The sequence below is a fragment of the Neolamprologus multifasciatus genome, chromosome 8 (genome assembly GCF_963576455.1).
Source record: "Neolamprologus multifasciatus chromosome 8, fNeoMul1.2, whole genome shotgun sequence".
NCBI classification, from domain to species: Eukaryota; Metazoa; Chordata; class Actinopteri; order Cichliformes; family Cichlidae; genus Neolamprologus; species Neolamprologus multifasciatus.
In genome coordinates this window covers 854,037-871,115 of record NC_140446.1, presented here as the reverse complement: position 1 = coordinate 871,115, position 17,079 = coordinate 854,037, and the positions used below count along the sequence as shown (strand labels likewise).

At 46.1% G+C, this 17,079-nt stretch overlaps 1 protein-coding gene across 1 annotated transcript; it reads left to right on the top strand.

Moving 5' to 3' along the window:
- The first annotated feature begins 4,686 nt into the window (after positions 1-4,686).
- Positions 4,687-9,503, top strand: ch25h (cholesterol 25-hydroxylase). The gene is made up of 2 exons (XM_085171247.1): positions 4,687-5,507; positions 5,592-9,503. The coding sequence occupies exons 1-2, from the start codon at positions 5,079-5,081 to the stop codon at positions 5,922-5,924; spliced, it is 762 nt and encodes a 253-aa protein (XP_085027373.1). The 5' UTR covers positions 4,687-5,078; the 3' UTR covers positions 5,925-9,503.
- Positions 9,504-17,079: the final 7,576 nt, after the last annotated feature.

Sequence of the window (17,079 nt, the reverse complement as noted above, 5' to 3'; positions counted from 1 at the left end):
CTGTGAGAAACACTTTCTCTGTCGTGTCCCAGCAAGTCAGCAGGTTGTGAAACCTTCAGATCAACAACCGCGTTCAGTCATCTTTCTTCCAGATTATGATGCAAACCCACAGAAGTCGTTTCACAGCCAGTGAACGTGGATCAGATCTGCTGTCAGAGTTTTAAAACGGGGATGAAAACTTTGAACTGATCAGAGTTGAAGTGATTTGGGTGAAAAGTTTTAATGTCTTTGGTGCTGAAACACGTGTGAACTGTTCTGAAAGCTGCAGCGTGCTGAGGATGAGATAAAGAGATGTGATAAACGTGTGTTCAGGGGTCGGGAAGCTGGTGGAGCGAGGCCAGAAATCCCGATGTGTGTTTGAGGATGACATGAAAGCAGGAATCTGACGTCAATTCAGGAGAAACGCGGAGAAAGGCTGTGGAGTGGGCGTGGAGTGAGTCAGAGCCGCACAAACATGCTGCTACCCTTTCATCTCTTTGTCTTGTTGCACTTTCTGTTTCAAGCAGCGCACACACATCAGCGCACACACATTCATAGACTCCCCCCCCCGTGCTGTGACCTGGAATCTGGCCAAATCATTTTCTGACTGAGTTTCTTGGTTTTTTCTTTCTGTTGCGTTTTATTTGAAACTCTTGCTTCACATTTCTGAGATGAAGGAAATATTTGTGTGATGTTTTTATGGAGGCGTGTGTTTGCATGAGGGGGAGGGTCTTCATCACAGCGAGAGGAGGATAAACCAGTGTGTGTGTGTGTGTGTGTGTGTGTGTGCGTGTGTGTCAACATTATAAGGAATGTGTGAGCGTACAGTAGTTCAGACTCACTGAGGATGATGATGACAGGCTGTGTTTCCCCTGATCATGAGTCGTCTCTTCTCATCACGGCGGATCCAGAAAATTCTTTTACATTAAAATCATCTTTAATATTAGAAAAGAATCATCCTGCACAGAAACTCGGTTTATAAGACAAAAATCTCTCAAATCTGAAAACCTGAAACCTGCTGCTGTTAACACCCCCCCCCCCCCCCCCTCTGTGGGAGCACATGTACATATACTTTTATCTAAATGATAAAGAAATAAATTTTCTTCTGTGTTTGGATATGAATGTTCCATCTATGTCTTATTGCTGCTGTAACAACGGGAGCTTCTCCTCTGTGGGATTAACAGAGGCTGAACTTCAGCATTGCTACAGTTTGCTTTGCTGTATTTGTCCTTTAAATCCACTTTATGACTTCAGATGTAATTTCACTTATTAAAACAAAGAAATATTTAAGCTGAGCGACGTACGTGACAGAAGGATGAGATTCAGTGTTTCGTTGCCACCTCTCAGACATTTAGGACACACTGATTTCCTTCATTTATTGTGATGACAAAACAAATAGTTGTGTTTCTAACAGCTGGTTATAAACTCTGACGCTTCCTGCTGTTATAAACAGCAGGAAAATGAAGGAGCTGTGTTTGTGCTGGAGTGTGTCAGAGCTGGGACCACAAGACCGTTTGTGAGACCAAATGATATGTGTGTTAACCACAGGCGCTGCCTCCTCCCCGTGTTCAGAAATAAACATAATAGCTGCGTTTTGTCGTCACTCGGTTCGCACTAAAACCGCTCTGTTCTCTCGTTTCTGCCTGTTTCGTTCCCAAAAGGCTGGAAAATCCAAGCTGTGCGTTTGAAGCGTCCCACACTCTGTAATGTCCTCTCCAGCGTTTCCAACATAAACCACTTCCTGCTGCTCAGAACGAAGATCTGACCTCCAACTGAAGCACAACACAAGTTACAGAAACTTTCAGTACTTATCTGTGAAACACTCACAAATAGCACTGTTACATTTGTGACTGCATGTGATTTAAGTCTATTCATAGTTTTAACATGTTCAGCTTTTGTCATTTTACTGATGTTTCATGTAGACAGAGCAGATATTTCCCCACGGCGCGGCGCCCTGCAGCAGGACGGCTGCGTTACATCATCGTTACTTCCTGATGTTTCAGTGAAATGAACCTGAAATGTTTTATTGTGATTCTGGAAAAATAAAGTTCCAAATGTTTCATCAATAAACTCAGTTTTTTATCACAATGAAGAAGGAACGCCTCCTTAATGAAGATGTTATTATTTATTATTATTTGTTTAACAGCCATCAAATATAGAAAAGTCTGAAAACAGCAGAAGAACCTGTGTGGCTCAAACTGGCACGATGTTTAAATCCCATCAGCTAATGAAGAGCCGACATCCTTACACGGACCGGAACCACCTACCGCCATTTCTCCAGTTTCTGATGCCTCGCGACGCTTTTTCTTTTTCACAAAGTTTCTGCCAATAAAAAAGCCAAGTGTAAATCTCCCTGCTGGTGAACGTTTGTCACCGAGAGATCTTTGCTCAAATAATCGTTCCCGCTAAAAAGTAGGATCAGTGGGTGGTGTCGGCGGTTGGTGTCGTGGGTGGTGTCGGAGGGTGGTGTCGTCGGTTGGTGTCGGCGGTTGGTGTCTGCGGTTGGTGTCGGCGGGTGGTGTTGGTGGGTGGTGTCGGCGGTTGGTGTCGGCGGGTGGTGTTGGTGGGTGGTGTCGGTGGGTGGTGTCGCCGGTTGGTGTCGGTGGGTGGTGTCAGCGGTTGGTGTCGGTGGGTGGTGTCAGCGGTTGGTGTCGGTGGGTGGTGTCGTGGGTGGTGTCGGCGGTTGGTGTCGGTGGGTGGTGTCGCTGGTTGGTGTCGGTGGGTGGTGTTGGCGGTTGGTGTCAGTGGGTGGTGTCGGCGGGTGGTGTCGGCGGTTGGTGTTGGCGGTTGGTGTCGGTGGGTGGTGTCGGCGGTTGGTGTCGGTGGGTGGTGTCAGCGGTTGGTGTCGGTGGGTGGTGTCGTGGGTGGTGTCGGCGGTTTGTGTCGGTGGGTGGTGTCGGCGGTTGGTGTCGCCGGTTGGTGTCGGTGGGTGGTGTTGGCGGTTGGTGTCAGTGGGTGTTGGCGGCGGGTGGTGTCGGCGGTTGGTGTTGGCGGTTGGTGTCGGTGGGTGGTGTCGGCGGTTGGTGTCGTGGGTGGTGTCGGTGGGTGGTGTCGGTGGTTGGTGTCGGTGGGTGGTGTCGGTGGTTGGTGTCAGTGGGTGGTGTCGGTGGGTGGTGTCGGCGGTTGGTGTCGTGGGTGGTGTCGGTGGGGCTTTTTTTAGGATGAAAACGATGGTAAAACTCAGTTTGTGTCGTCACTCTTTAGATTTGTTCTGTTTATATTTGACTCCAGTGGAAAACGTTCAGTTAAACGTCTCCGCCGTGTGTCACTCGTCTCCTGTCATGTTCCGTCACATTTTTATCATTTTTTTAATCATTAACGTTTCTCTGTGAAACAATCAGACAAACGGTTAACGATGAGCTCGTGTTTCGTCTCTTGGTTCAACAAATGACTCGAGGGAGGAAGTCAGTTATAAAAAGCTGGTCGTTGGATAGACGCTGCTCCTATCTGATCACATAAGGCGTGTCAGGAGACGCACATGGGCACCGGGTGGAGGTATTTAAGGGAAAAATGTTCATCTGTTAATGTAAATTATAAAATTAACTTGAGTTTCAAATTATAAACTGACCCAGAGAAAACGAAATGTGCTTTTTATCACCTCCACCCACTGACACCACCCACTCAGTTTCAGAGGAACTGAGCAGTCGATTCTGGTTCATCCTTCAGTGGCAGTGTTAGCGAGCGTCACACTTACTGACACACAGATGTGTGTGTGTGTGTGTGTGTGTGTGTGTGTGTGTGTGTGTCTGCCTGGTTTCGGGAAATTTAGTGTGTATTCTGTGGACCTGCTCCTTCAGCCAAGATCAACATAAACATCAGGAACTCTGCAGACTTCACAGACTCACATCAGTCGTTTGTCCCTGATGTGAACTTTACTTCAGTAGAACCACAGCTGCGTCATCCTCCCACACGTGCACACAGCGCTTTACTTTAGCCATCACGCCCACCCACACGGATTCCCCAGGGGAACTCCGGGAACCAACTCTGTGATTCTCTGTGATCACCAAATTCATCCCGACTTTATTTGGGAAGCTGTGAGTTTGTAGCTGAAACTTCATTTTTCTGTTTCATTTCACAGAGAACGTGAATTTTAACAAGCAGCAGTTAGAAACACAATTTAAACTTTTGTCATCGCAAATGTTTTGATGTTGTGGTTTATTTTTAGAGGATTCGATGTTAAGACAGATGCTCTGGTAAATCTATCGTTTATGTCGTTCAGAGCGTGAATATCTCTCTGTAGGTTTAATAATTATATCTGAATAAATCGGATTTAGAGGAAAAATACAGCAAATCCCACTGTAGGTCAGCACTATGATGACATCATTAAACAAAGGTACATATTTGTAATATTAAACGTTTGCAGTGTTATTATCTTAAATCAAATCATTTATTCCAATATGATCATCGATCATTAACTTTTATTTTTAAAAAGGTAAAGCCAAGAACTTCCTCATGTTTTCATAGTGAAGATTAAATATATACGATTTTTAGCTTAATAATGTTACATAATAATATTTGTGATCATGAATCCAGTACTGACTCCGCCTCCTCGTCCGCTGAAGACAGCGTCCAGGTGAACAGAGCGTGCATCAGTGTTTGGACATGTTCTTATTTTAAACATAAATACTTGTTTATGTTATTTATCATGAAACATCTGTAAAAATACAAAAGATGAACTTTTATGAAGCATTCTGTACTTCAGTAGAGGTGCAGACTCTCACGCACCACAAAGCTGAAGCACAGATTCACTTAGAGCCTCAGGTGTGTGTCTGCACGGCTCAGGTGTGGCAGCGTAAGCTAACACTGCAGGTCGCTTCCTCCCGTGTAAACATCGCACACGTGCTTAACCTGCCAACAATGGGAGCGTGAGCAGCTCTCACAGGACGATCCTTAGTGTAGAGTGAACAAGCCTGCTGTGGAATGTGTGTGTGGGAGTGTGGCAGGGAGAGTTTTCCATTTCCCCTCGTAGGAAACATCCCAATAAGGACGGCAGGGCGGGTTCTTGCCGCTGACGCTGTGTGGGTGGGGCCTGCTGCCTGATTAAATGGAGCAGTGATGATGAAGGCGAGCAGAGCTCCGACTGTGAGACAAACTGAAGGATGGCGATGCTGCTGCAGCCTCTGTGGACCTTCGTGCTGGGACACGCCCCCCTCCTGCGCTCGCCCTTCTTCCCCGTGCTCTTCTCGCTCTGCGTCTACCTGTCCTTCTGCCTGCCCTTCCTGCTGCTGGACGCGCTGTCCACCAGGTGGGCGTGGGTGCTCAGGTACAAGCTGCAGCCTCAGAGCTCCGTCAGCTGGTCGTTGGTGCGGCGCTGCCTGGCTCTGACGCTCTACAACCACCTGGTCTTCATCTTCCCGCTCACCGTGCTGCACTGGTACCTGAGGCCGGTGCACCTGCCCGAGGAGGCTCCGCCCCTTCCGCGCCTGCTGGCTCAGGTGCTCGTGTGCCTGCTGCTCTTTGACTTCCAGAGCTTCGGCTGGCACCTGCTGCACCACCGAGTGCCCTGGCTCTACCGCACCTTCCACAAGGTGAGTCCCCGAGGACGATGGCGTGGTGACGATGTCACGCCTTTGTTCTTCCTCCGCCTCACGCTCTCTCTCCTCCTCCTGCAGGTGCACCACACCTACACCTCCACCTCCGCCCTCACCGCCGAGTACTCGGGCACCTGGGAGACCCTCAGCCTGGGCCTGTTCGCCGCCGCCAACCCCCTCCTGCTGGGCTGCCACCCGCTCACCGAGCTCGCCTTCTTCGTGGTCAACATCTGGCTGTCGGTGGAGGATCACTGCGGCTACGACCTGCCGTGGGCCACGCACCGCCTGGTGCCGCTGGGGCTGTACGGTGGGGCGCGCCACCACGACCTTCACCACCTCAAGTCCAAGTGCAACTTTGCGCCGTACTTCACCCACTGGGACCGCCTGGCCGGGACGCTGCAGACGCAGGGCTGAGGCGCCGTGATGGCGAGGAGCTGACGTAGAGACGTTTTCTATTTATTTATTTCTTCCTGTTTTTATTTATTATGCCACTTCTGAGCCCACCAATCACAGCGCGCTCTCCTCGACTCGCTGCTCCTCTCTGACGTAGAGACGAACAGTCGGAGCCACGAGAGCGCCGTGAGCCGTCGACGGCGTGAGCGCGTTAACTGATACCGGACAGATGTGCCGATGAGGCAGCTGGCTGCGAGCGGGACAGACGAAAGTGAAACAAGGGACGGAGAAAGAGATAAGCTGGTGAGGAAGACGAGGAGTCGCGCCGCCGCTGAAGGAGTCGCGGCGCCGCTGAAGGAGAAGCGCCGCCGCTGAAGGAGAAGCGCCGCCGCTGAAGGAGAAGCGCCGCCGCTGAAGGAGAAGCGCGGCGTCAGAGCGAAACTAGAAAGTTTGATTCTGAACTGGAAGTGAAAGTTTGAGCACTGAAGACAAAATGAAGCTAAAATAAAGTTTATGAAGAGAAACACACAAGTCTGTTTCCTGTTTGTGTCCAAAACACACACACACACACACAGACAGACACACAGACAGACACACACACACAAAGACACACACACACACACACACACACACACACACACACAGACACACACACACAAAGACACACACACAGACACAGACACACACACACAAAGACACACACACACCTGTGCGTGTGTGTCTTTGTGTGTGTGTGTGTGTCTGCGAGCTTCAGCAGGAGACATCGTTGGTGGAGACGATCTCTGAACGTCACAATTCAAACATCTGTGAACATTCAGCAGGAATAAAGTTTATTGTTAATAATCACAATTATTCAGCACGTCGTCTGCAGAGACGTCGTCATGTTGTTAAAGTAAAAATGGAGGCAGAGCCTTCAGTTTTCAGGCCCCATCTCATCTTAATGACCTTACAGTACCATACCACCCATTAGAGCACTTTGCTCTCACAGAGCAGGGGTCTCAAACTCCAGTCCTGAAACTTTTCCATGTGTCTCTGCTGCAACACACCTGAATGCAATTAGTAGTTCATATGAGCCGCTTGATTCATGCTGCAGCAGCTCATGAGTGAATGAGTAGGGTAGGGGTCGCCCCCTCAGCATGCAGTCAAGTTCTAGTGTTTCTGATGACCTACTAATTGTATTCAGGTGTGTTGCAACAGCCCTCGAGGGCTGGAGTTTGAGACCCCTGTCCAAGAGTATTTAACAGTAGAATGGGAGGCAGAGCCTTCAGTTTTCAGGCCCCTCTTCTGTGGAACCAGCTTCCAGTTTGGATTCAGGAGACAGACATTATCTCTACTTTCAAGATTAGGCTTCAAACTTTCCTTTTTGCTAAAGCATATAGTTAGGGCTGGACCAGGTGACCCTGAATCCTCCCTTAGTTATGCTGCAATAGATGTAGGCTGCCGGGGATTCCCATGATGCATTGAGTTTTTCCTTTCCATCCCATTTCTCACTCACTATGTGTTAACAGACCTCTCTGCATTGAATCATATCTGTCATTCAGTCTTTAAGTGACGACGTGATGAATCCTGCTTCTGGGCCCAAAGTAGTCTGAATTTAACATGGAGTTTGTGTTTTTAACATGTTTTAATTCTTTGTATCTTGTGTTTGATCTAAAAAGCCCCTAAAAACAGTCAGTGATCACTGCCGGCCTCCCTCGGCTTTTATTGCCACTGTTCATTTTAAAGCTCAGTGTTTAAACCCTTACGATGTAACTCCAGCCCATGCAGCAGTATATGAATGACTAACCTCGTATTGTGGATGGATTATCTCAGTTGTTCTCCTGACTGAAGTTTGGTCCGTTTACAGCATCCTGCCATGCGATTACATTTGTCTCTAACCATCAGGAACCTTCACGTTAACTTTTATCGAGTGGAAAGAAGTTAGCGTTCATCCTCCAGCTTCACTGTTTATGCTAACATAGCTGTGTCGCTAGCAATCACGTAGCACATCATTATATACCAGCTAGCCAAACTTCAGTAACGCTACAAACGTCACTGCTGTTTAGTTTTCTGTCTTCATTTATGTTGGAAGTGATAACAGAGCTGTACGTTTGAATTTGTTTCCAAAACCCCGCAGTCAGGACATGCTATATTGTATTTAGATAGAAGCTAGCGAGCTAACTTCCTGCTAACTTCTAACTCTGTTAAATGCCTTAAATTCTGTTTTCATGGATGCCTGGATGTTAAACTTAATTGTTACACCTGGTAGAGCATCAACGCTGATCATTTTATTACAGATGAAAGAATTTAGACTGTTTTTAACTCTCAGTGATGCTGCAGTGTTCGTTTGATTTATGGACCTGCAGCAGAGTTTGAGCCCAGACGCGGCTAATGACGTCAGACGTAAAGACCGGATTAATCTCCGTCTCTCTTCCACAGCATGTCTTTATCCCGTCTTCCTTCTCTCACCCCAACCGGTCGCAGCAGATGGCCCCGCCCCTCCCTGAGCCTGAATGAGGCGCGTGCAGAGAGCCGTCACTCAGACCTGATCTCTAAACATTTAAAGAGGATTTGTTTCAATCATATCAGGCCCTTGTTTCCCTGACATGATTCACCAATAAAGGAAGAGACAGGTAAGCGCAGGAATGTGCTGCAGCATGAGCAATCGCACATTGAACCGAGCGTGCTCCTCTGTGACCTGCATCGACCTGACTGACTCCTGAAATGTCAAAGGTCGCCCTCTGCACACGGTGACGGACCAATCAGCTGGTCAGAGGACAATGATGAGAGCGATGAAGGCGTCTGCAGAGTGCCAAGCACCAGGTTACCTGACCGTGAGCGTGTGTGTGTGAAGGTTGTGTAACTGTCTGCAGTCGTGTCTCGGCAGGCCTCTTTGTGCTTCTCTGCAGAGCACGTACGCCATTCGTCACCCATGTGGAAACTCTCTGACGACAGCTGAATGGTTGAATCTTGAATTGTTCCACTGCTCACCCCCGGGCTGCTCAGAGGGGGCGGGGTTTGTTAGAAGATGCCAGGTATTTTTAGCTTTTTTTCCCAGTAGGTGATCGAGCAGGTTTTTAGTGTTTTTTTAGCTTCTTCCCATCGTCCTTTGTCCTCGTCTTTCTCTTTCCCGTCCCCCCGTCCACTGTCCTGCCTTTTCTGATTTTAAATAGATTGAAAATAAAAATGTAAAAAATAAATAAAGATCAAACAAACTATGACAATCAGGTGGACCAGTATGGCAAACAATGATGCACTTGGGAAGAAAATCTGTTGGGCGATTGCTCCAGTCCGGACAGATGGCAGTTCCTGTGATCATTTTCAGCTTCAGTGTGAAATATCTGAACAATCGTTGAGGGTTCTGGGATCAGCCCCGGAGCAGGAACCAGTTCACATGCTGGCAAAAGGACGCACTGTCACTACCCGATCCGTACCGGCAACCCGATCAGTTCTACGCATGCACAAATCTTACGTCACTTCCTCTCTTTGCCAACATTGCGACAGTTAATGTATTTGAGTGACACAGTTAGCGCCCAGTTAGCTCCTAGCATTTCTCAGCAGCTCTGCCTCCTTTTCGACTACCGGGACATTTAAACAATGGATAATTCATTTACAAACAAAGAGCGTCCCCCAATTGAACAACAGCGCTGTAAAATAAGAAGAATGGCGCCTAATGACACAGGTAATAATACAGACTTTGTAATATCTCACGTGAAGATTCATCAGCCAGATTAAGTGTTTACTGACAACTGACAGTGATAGCGGACATCATCATCACTATTCCAACAATCTTCTCCACACAGACGAGCATAAACACACTCGACTATCACTAAATCAAATTTAACACACGTTTGTAATGACGCTAATTCAGTTTACAATAGGGTTCATTCGCTCGGTCAGCAGGTGGCAGTATCCTCATACACTGGGGAGTAAACTGCCATTAAATGAACAGAAGAAGAAGAAAACATCTGCACATCGGGGGATCGGGGAGTCCTGATCCGTAACTATCTTTTTATTTTTCGTTTTTGTCTACATTATATTAAATGTTTCATTATCAGAAACATTTTCAGAGATATTTATTATTCTTAACATCTTAACTGATACTCTGACCTGTAACTTTCGTAAAACGCTTTGAGCGGAAGTAGTGGCCTTTTGCACATGCGTGGTACGGATCGGGTTTCCGGTACGGATCGGGTAGTGACACGCACAATGAAGCCTTTGACAGTTCAGAGTGCGCCTCCTTAAAACCTCCCCTGTGGAACCACAAAGCTCCACCTTTGTTCCATCCCAGAGCTCTGGGATCTCGCTGCTCATTCTTTCAGGCGTTTACGGCTGAGCTGCTCCGTCCAGAGTGCTGGAGTCCCGCCATGAAGGCCTCGCCTATAACATGACCTTTAAATGGTTTGTACTGACGGCAGGGCCGTGCAGAGAGGTTTAAAGGGGCGGGTGCTCAAAGTTAAAAAGGGGCACATTGAACCAGGCTGAATAACAGCAACACACATTCATCAAGAATCTAATATGGGAAGGGCAGGGCTGTGTTGATCTGAGACTGTAGACATTAAAAAGTCCATAGGAGAGATGGGAGCTGATTAAACAAGTGTCATGAGATAATAACAAAATGCAAAGATTGGTGACAGCGCTTGGAACCATAAGGACACAAAAAACTGTGAGAAATAATTTAGGCTCTGCCTGTGAATCACTCTTTGCTTCTCTTCTTCCTTCCATCCCATCATCTCATATATCACTCTCCACTCGCTGTCTATCTGAGAACAAGGTACAACTTGCTATTGCAATAAACTATAATCTAATTATCCACACCTAACAACTCCAGCACTTAATCTATAATTAAATGATGACAGAAAAATGTTATAGCCCTGCCTTTAGTAGCCTCACACAGCTCCTACTGTTCCCTCCTCATGTCCTTACCAGGCATGTCTGGACAATGTTATATCATGAGTAATATTTTTTTAAATCCATCTAAATAAAACACACACATGCACGCACACACAGTGACATTTTAGACCTTCTTCAGAATACTGTATATACTATGGTGCTGATCCAGAATCCTTACATTATTATTTATTACTAGAGCTACAATAATAAAGCAATGAGGAGGGGGAAGTAATAAATATGAAACAATGTATTTATGACGATTCCATTTGTTTCACTATCCACTCTGTGCAGGGGCAAAGCTTATTACATTATTACACACACACAGGTAGCCAGCAGCCATGACCAGCACTACCTGTGCAGTTAATAAAAGGACAGCACGCTCGTTTGTTTCAGTGCGTTAGTTGCCACAAGACAGCTTACCAACGTGTCCATAATAAGCTAACACTCCTGTGTGCTATACACTACAGTGTACGCTGTACTTACTGGTTTTGTCGCATCAGTCTGTGTCTCTGAGTTAATTTGTGTTTCTCCTACAGCCCCGGACCGCAAAAAATGCGCGTGCTCTTTGTGAGCTCGTTCCCGGCTCGTAACCAGCGCGTTCTGCCGTCAAGGGCGATCATTGGTTAAATGTGATCATGTGACTGATGCAAGCCAGATCCTTTCATTTAGCAAAACTGTGATTAATAGTTAAATATTATTGTTGAGGGGCCCAGACAGGACTCCGCATGCACACACACATTAAAAAAAATTTTTTTTTTAAAAGTTGCACCCATCAGGAAAGGGGCGGGTGCTCAAGCCCCTCTAGCCCCCCCCCCCTCTGCACGGGCCTAACTGACGGCTCACACTGTGGCTCAGTGACACGACCGTCGAGCTCCACAAACAAGAAGCTCCGAGCCTGCAGTTCCTCTACCATCCAGCAGAGGTGCTCACTTCTCCGTCGTAACAACTGTGAGCGCTTAAACTCTGTTAGAGTCTGCATGACTCTCTGACTGACAGGTGTGTGCATTTACCTGCACGCACACAGTGACGGGTGATGACGCCACATTAAACTGCAGCCAGCTGTCAGAGGACTCAGGTCACACCTGCACGCTGTTCACCCACAGGACGGGAAACCACGGCTCTGAGAGATGATGCTTTTATTCAAACAGCCACAGCTGCCTGCAGCTGCTTTCCTCGGCCAGGTAAACCCTGACAGCCCAGCAGGTTAAAGCCTTCAGTCCAGCTTCCTGTTTGTGAGTATGCTCAGAGTGACGCTGGTGTGGAGCGCTTTCGGTTTCAGCAGTTATTTAAATCCTCTCAGGTTCAGTGCTGCCTCTTACTTCCTGTGGAAATCCACAGGAGAAACACCAGTTTTCTTCTCTGACCAGAACTGAGCGACTTCTTGGAAACCACCCATGGAAAGTCCACTTGTCCGTTGCGACAGCGTGCCAGGCCATGAGGTCATCTTTCTTTCAAAACACAGTACAATGTGAGGCGTTTCGTCCACGCCCAGCCTTATCCCAGCGCCGGAACTAGAAGGAACTAGCTTCAGTTTTTCACGCAGCAAGCGTGGGAGTTCCTCAGGAAGCTCAGATAATCATCATAACCATAACATGTCCTTCCTCCAACAGCTCCTGCAGCAGCTCGTCCACTTCCTGTGTGGGAACTCCAAAACAAGCTTCTTTGCCAACACATGAGGCTAAATCCAGCCCAGCGAGGCCTCGGTCAGTTTAACCCATCTTCATCATCGATCTTCATCCTGACTTCCTCTGTATGAAGCTCGAGTTGATCAGTGATGATGAGGATGATGATGTGATGACGATGATGAGGAGGATGATGCGAAGATGATAAGGTTGATGATGATGGTGGTGATGATGATGATGATGGTGGTGATGATGATGAGGATGATGATGATGGTGGTGATGAGGATGATGATGGTGGTGATGATGATGAGGATGATGATGATGGTGGTGATGATGATGATGATGGTGGTGATGATGATGAGGATGATGATGATGGTGGTGATGATGATGATGATGGTGGTGGTGATGATGAGGATGATGATGATGGTGGTGATGATGAGGATGATGATGATGGTGGTGATGATGATGATGATGATGGTGGTGATGATGGTGAGGATGATGATGATGGTGGTGATGAGGATGATGATGATGGTGGTGATGATGATGATGATGGTGATGATGGTGGTGATGATGATGATGATGGTGGTGGTGATGATGAGGATGATGATGATGGTGGTGATGAGGATGATGATGATGGTGGTGATGATGATGATGATGGTGATGATGGTGGTGATGATGATGATGATGGTGGTGGTGATGATGAGGATGATGATGATGGTGGTGATGATGATGATGATGATGATGATGGTGGTGATGATGGTGAGGATGATGATGATGGTGGTGATGAGGATGATGATGATGGTGGTGATGATGATGATGATGGTGATGATGGTGGTGATGATGATGATGATGGTGGTGGTGATGATGAGGATGATGATGATGGTGGTGATGAGGATGATGATGATGGTGGTGATGATGATGATGATGGTGATGATGGTGGTGATGATGATGATGATGGTGGTGGTGATGATGAGGATGATGATGATGGTGGTGATGATGATGATGATGATGATGATGGTGGTGATGATGGTGAGGATGATGATGATGGTGGTGATGAGGATGATGATGATGGTGGTGATGATGATGAGGATGATGATGATGGTGGTGATGATGATGAGGATGGTAGTGATGAGGATTAGAATGATGAGGATGATGAGGATGATGTGAAGATAAAGATGATGATGATGATGAAGATGATAAGGATGATGATGATGGTGGTGATGAGGATTAGAATGATGAGGATGATGTGAAGATAAAGATGATGAGGATGAGGATGATGATGAAGATGATAAGGATGATGATGGTGGTGGTGATGAGGATGATGTGAAGATAAAGATGATGAGGATGAGGATGATGATGAAGATGATAAGGATGATGATGGTGGTGGTGATGATGATGAGGATGGTAGTGATGACGATGATGTGAAGATAAAGATGATCAGGATGATGATGAAGATGATAAGGATGATGATGGTGGTGATGAGGATGATGATGATGGTGGTGATGAGGATGATGTGAAGATAAAGATGATGAGGATGAGGATGATGATGAAGATGATAAGGATGATGATGGTGGTGGTGATGATGATGAGGATGGTAGTGATGAGGATTAGAATGATGATGATGGTGGTGGTGATGATGATGATGATGGTAGTGATGAGGATGAAGATGATGATGATGGTAGTGATGATGATGAGGATGGTAGTGATGAGGATTAGAATGATGAGGATGATGTGAAGATAAAGATGATGAGGATGAGGATGATGATGAAGATGATAAGGATGATGATGGTGGTGGTGATGAGGATGATGTGAAGATAAAGATGATGAGGATGATGATGAAGATGATAAGGATGATGATGGTGGTGGTGATGATGATGAGGATGGTAGTGATGACGATGATGTGAAGATAAAGATGATGAGGATGATGATGAAGATGATAAGGATGATGATGGTGGTGGTGATGATGATGATGATGATGGTAGTGATGAGGATGAAGATGATGATGATGGTAGTGATGAGGATGAGGATGATGAGGATGATGTGAAGATAAAGATGATGAGGATGATGATGAAGATGATAAGGATGAGGATGATGGTGGTGATGAGGATGATGTGAAGATAAAGATGATGAGGATGATGATGAAGATGATAAGGATGATGATGGTGGTGGTGATGAGGATGATGATGGTGGTGATGAGGATGATGATGATGGTGGTGATGAGGATGATGTGAAGATAAAGATGATGAGGATGAGGATGATGATGAAGATGATAAGGATGATGATGGTGGTGGTGATGAGGATGATGATGGTGGTGATGAGGATGATGTGAAGATAAAGATGATGAGGATGAGGATGATGATGAAGGTGATAAGGTTGATCATGATGGTGGTGATGAGGATGATGATGGTGGTGATGAGGATGATGTGAAGATAAAGATGATGAGGATGATGATGAAGATGATAAGGTTGATCATGATGGTGGTGATGAGGATGATGATGGTGGTGATGAGGATGATGATGGTGGTGATGAGGATGATGTGAAGATAAAGATGATGAGGATGATGATGAAGATGATAAGGTTGATTATGATGGTGGTGATGAGGATGATGATGGTGGTGATGAAGATGATGTATAAGTTGTTCAGTAAACTGAGCTCACAGTTAAAAGCTGAAGTTGTGTCACAGCACTCTTACAGCCAGATGTTCCAGCTGTTTTCTATTCAGTTTCTATTGTTGGGCATCTGATGAAGGCGCCATCTCCAAACACTCGAGGTTTTCCAAGTTTGCAGCTGTGTAGGGAATGTCTCGTTTGTGTGTGTGTGTGTGTGATTATGTAACTTCCTGTGTTGTGAAACTAGAGCAGATTTGCGGGAAATTCCTTCAGGATGTTTGATCACCGGTCACATGACTCAATTAATAACTGAGCAACTCATTTCAGATAAGGCAGGAAATGAGTTACTGTTCTTTTGTATTTCCACATCTAAATGCCCCGCCCACCTCCACTGCACAATGACACTCCTCTGGCTGCCCCTGCTGGCTGAGTGCAGGCAGTGCACAGTGAGGGCATTAACCAGTCAGCTGTTAGAGAGCGAGCCATGACAGTGGAAACTAAACGTGTTCACGGTGCCTCAGGGGCATTAAAGCTGTGTGATGCTGGAGAACATCAGCGACGGAACGTGATGAAGAGCGGCGAAGACAGTGGACAGGTGTAGCAATATCAGGTGATCTGTCCACAGATTCACTTCCTCAGCCTGGATTTCATTTCCTGCTCCATGCTCACACCTGCAGGCTTGGCTCTGTGACAGAGAGGGGGGCACTGGCTGTCCAGGGGGCGGGGCTAAGAGGACAAGTCAGAAAACTGCAATTCTCACCTGCCAGGTAAACTCACAAGGCTTTGGAGATCATTTTGAGTCATATATATACATATATGTATGTATGTGCGTGTATATTTGCAGGTGTATGTATAACTTGTACATGTCTTTCTTGTGTAAATGTAAATTTGTCTGTTATTGTGTAAATACTTACACTATTGTGTACTTCACACACATGGAGAGATGCCAAACTGCCTTTCATTGTTCTTGTAACAGAGACAATAAAAAGCTTTTCTATTCTATTCTATTCTATTCTACATTGTTAGCTTTAGCTGAGGTTAGTTCACAGACCGCAGACTGTTAGAGTTGATGGATAGCAACTAGATTTTTAAATCTTAATATAAAATGAGTAACAACAGGGTGGAGATTAGGTAAGGCTGCACTTTTTACAGTGAGCTGGTATAGAAAACTATTTCTGTATCAGCAATAAGTTTTCTTCCTGTCTGCTTTCAGAACAGCACATTACATTAAAAAACAATAAAAAAGTTTCTATTCCTATCTACTAATGTTATTTTTATTATTACATTCATACAAATGTTGTATTTGTTTGTTTTTCTGTGTGATTTTGTTGAGTTTCATTCAGAGTTCAGGATGAAGGCGTTCTCCTTTCCTGAAGGAACACATGCAACCACTGGGTGGCGCTGCTCTTCCAAACAGCTCAAGTTACACCTCGGTTTCAAATCTCTGCCAGTTTATTAGGTATGCTAGTTTTCACTGCACAGCAAGGAGCTATTTGCTGCTGTCTCAGCTGCACTACACTCATGGCCTATTAAAGTAGCTGCCCTTGTGCTTATGAGCCATCGTCCTTTGACGTTGTTAGCCAACCTGTATCAGATACAAGCTACAGACCATCCAGCAGGAGCAACAGTCCCTCCACAGTTACTCCAGAAGCTGCAGACTAGTTTGATTTGTCAAATCCTTCCTGTGTAAGAAATGCATGCTGGTGTACATGCATCAGGCGAAGGGTCCAGAGTAAGCATTATACTCTCTGCATCTATTTTCTGCAGTCACTGCATGAAGGCAGACATGAGGAGAGGTGAGGTGGAGCAGCTGATTGTAGCAGGCTAACAAAAGTAAACTGCTCACCCTGCAGTCGAGTTATTCACCCCACTGCCCACGGCTCACTGCCTTTTTGAATTCAAATGTAAAAAACTTTATTGACTGCAAATATGTGTGGACAGAATCTGGGTCTGCTACACTGAAGAAGAGCCACACATAGTATGGCAGATGTAACTTAGTTCGAAAACAGCTTAATGAATTTCCTAAAAATTGGTGTGCTTTGTGAATAGTTGGAGACACCTACTGGTCAAATA

Coding starts and splice junctions, on each gene's coding strand:
- ch25h (XM_085171247.1), top strand. CDS start 5,079: ATGGCGATGCTGCTGCAGCCTCTGTGGACCTTCGTGCTGGGACACGCC. Junction 5,508..5,591: donor TCTACCGCACCTTCCACAAG/GTGAGTCCCCGA, acceptor CTCCTCCTGCAG/GTGCACCACACCTACACCTC.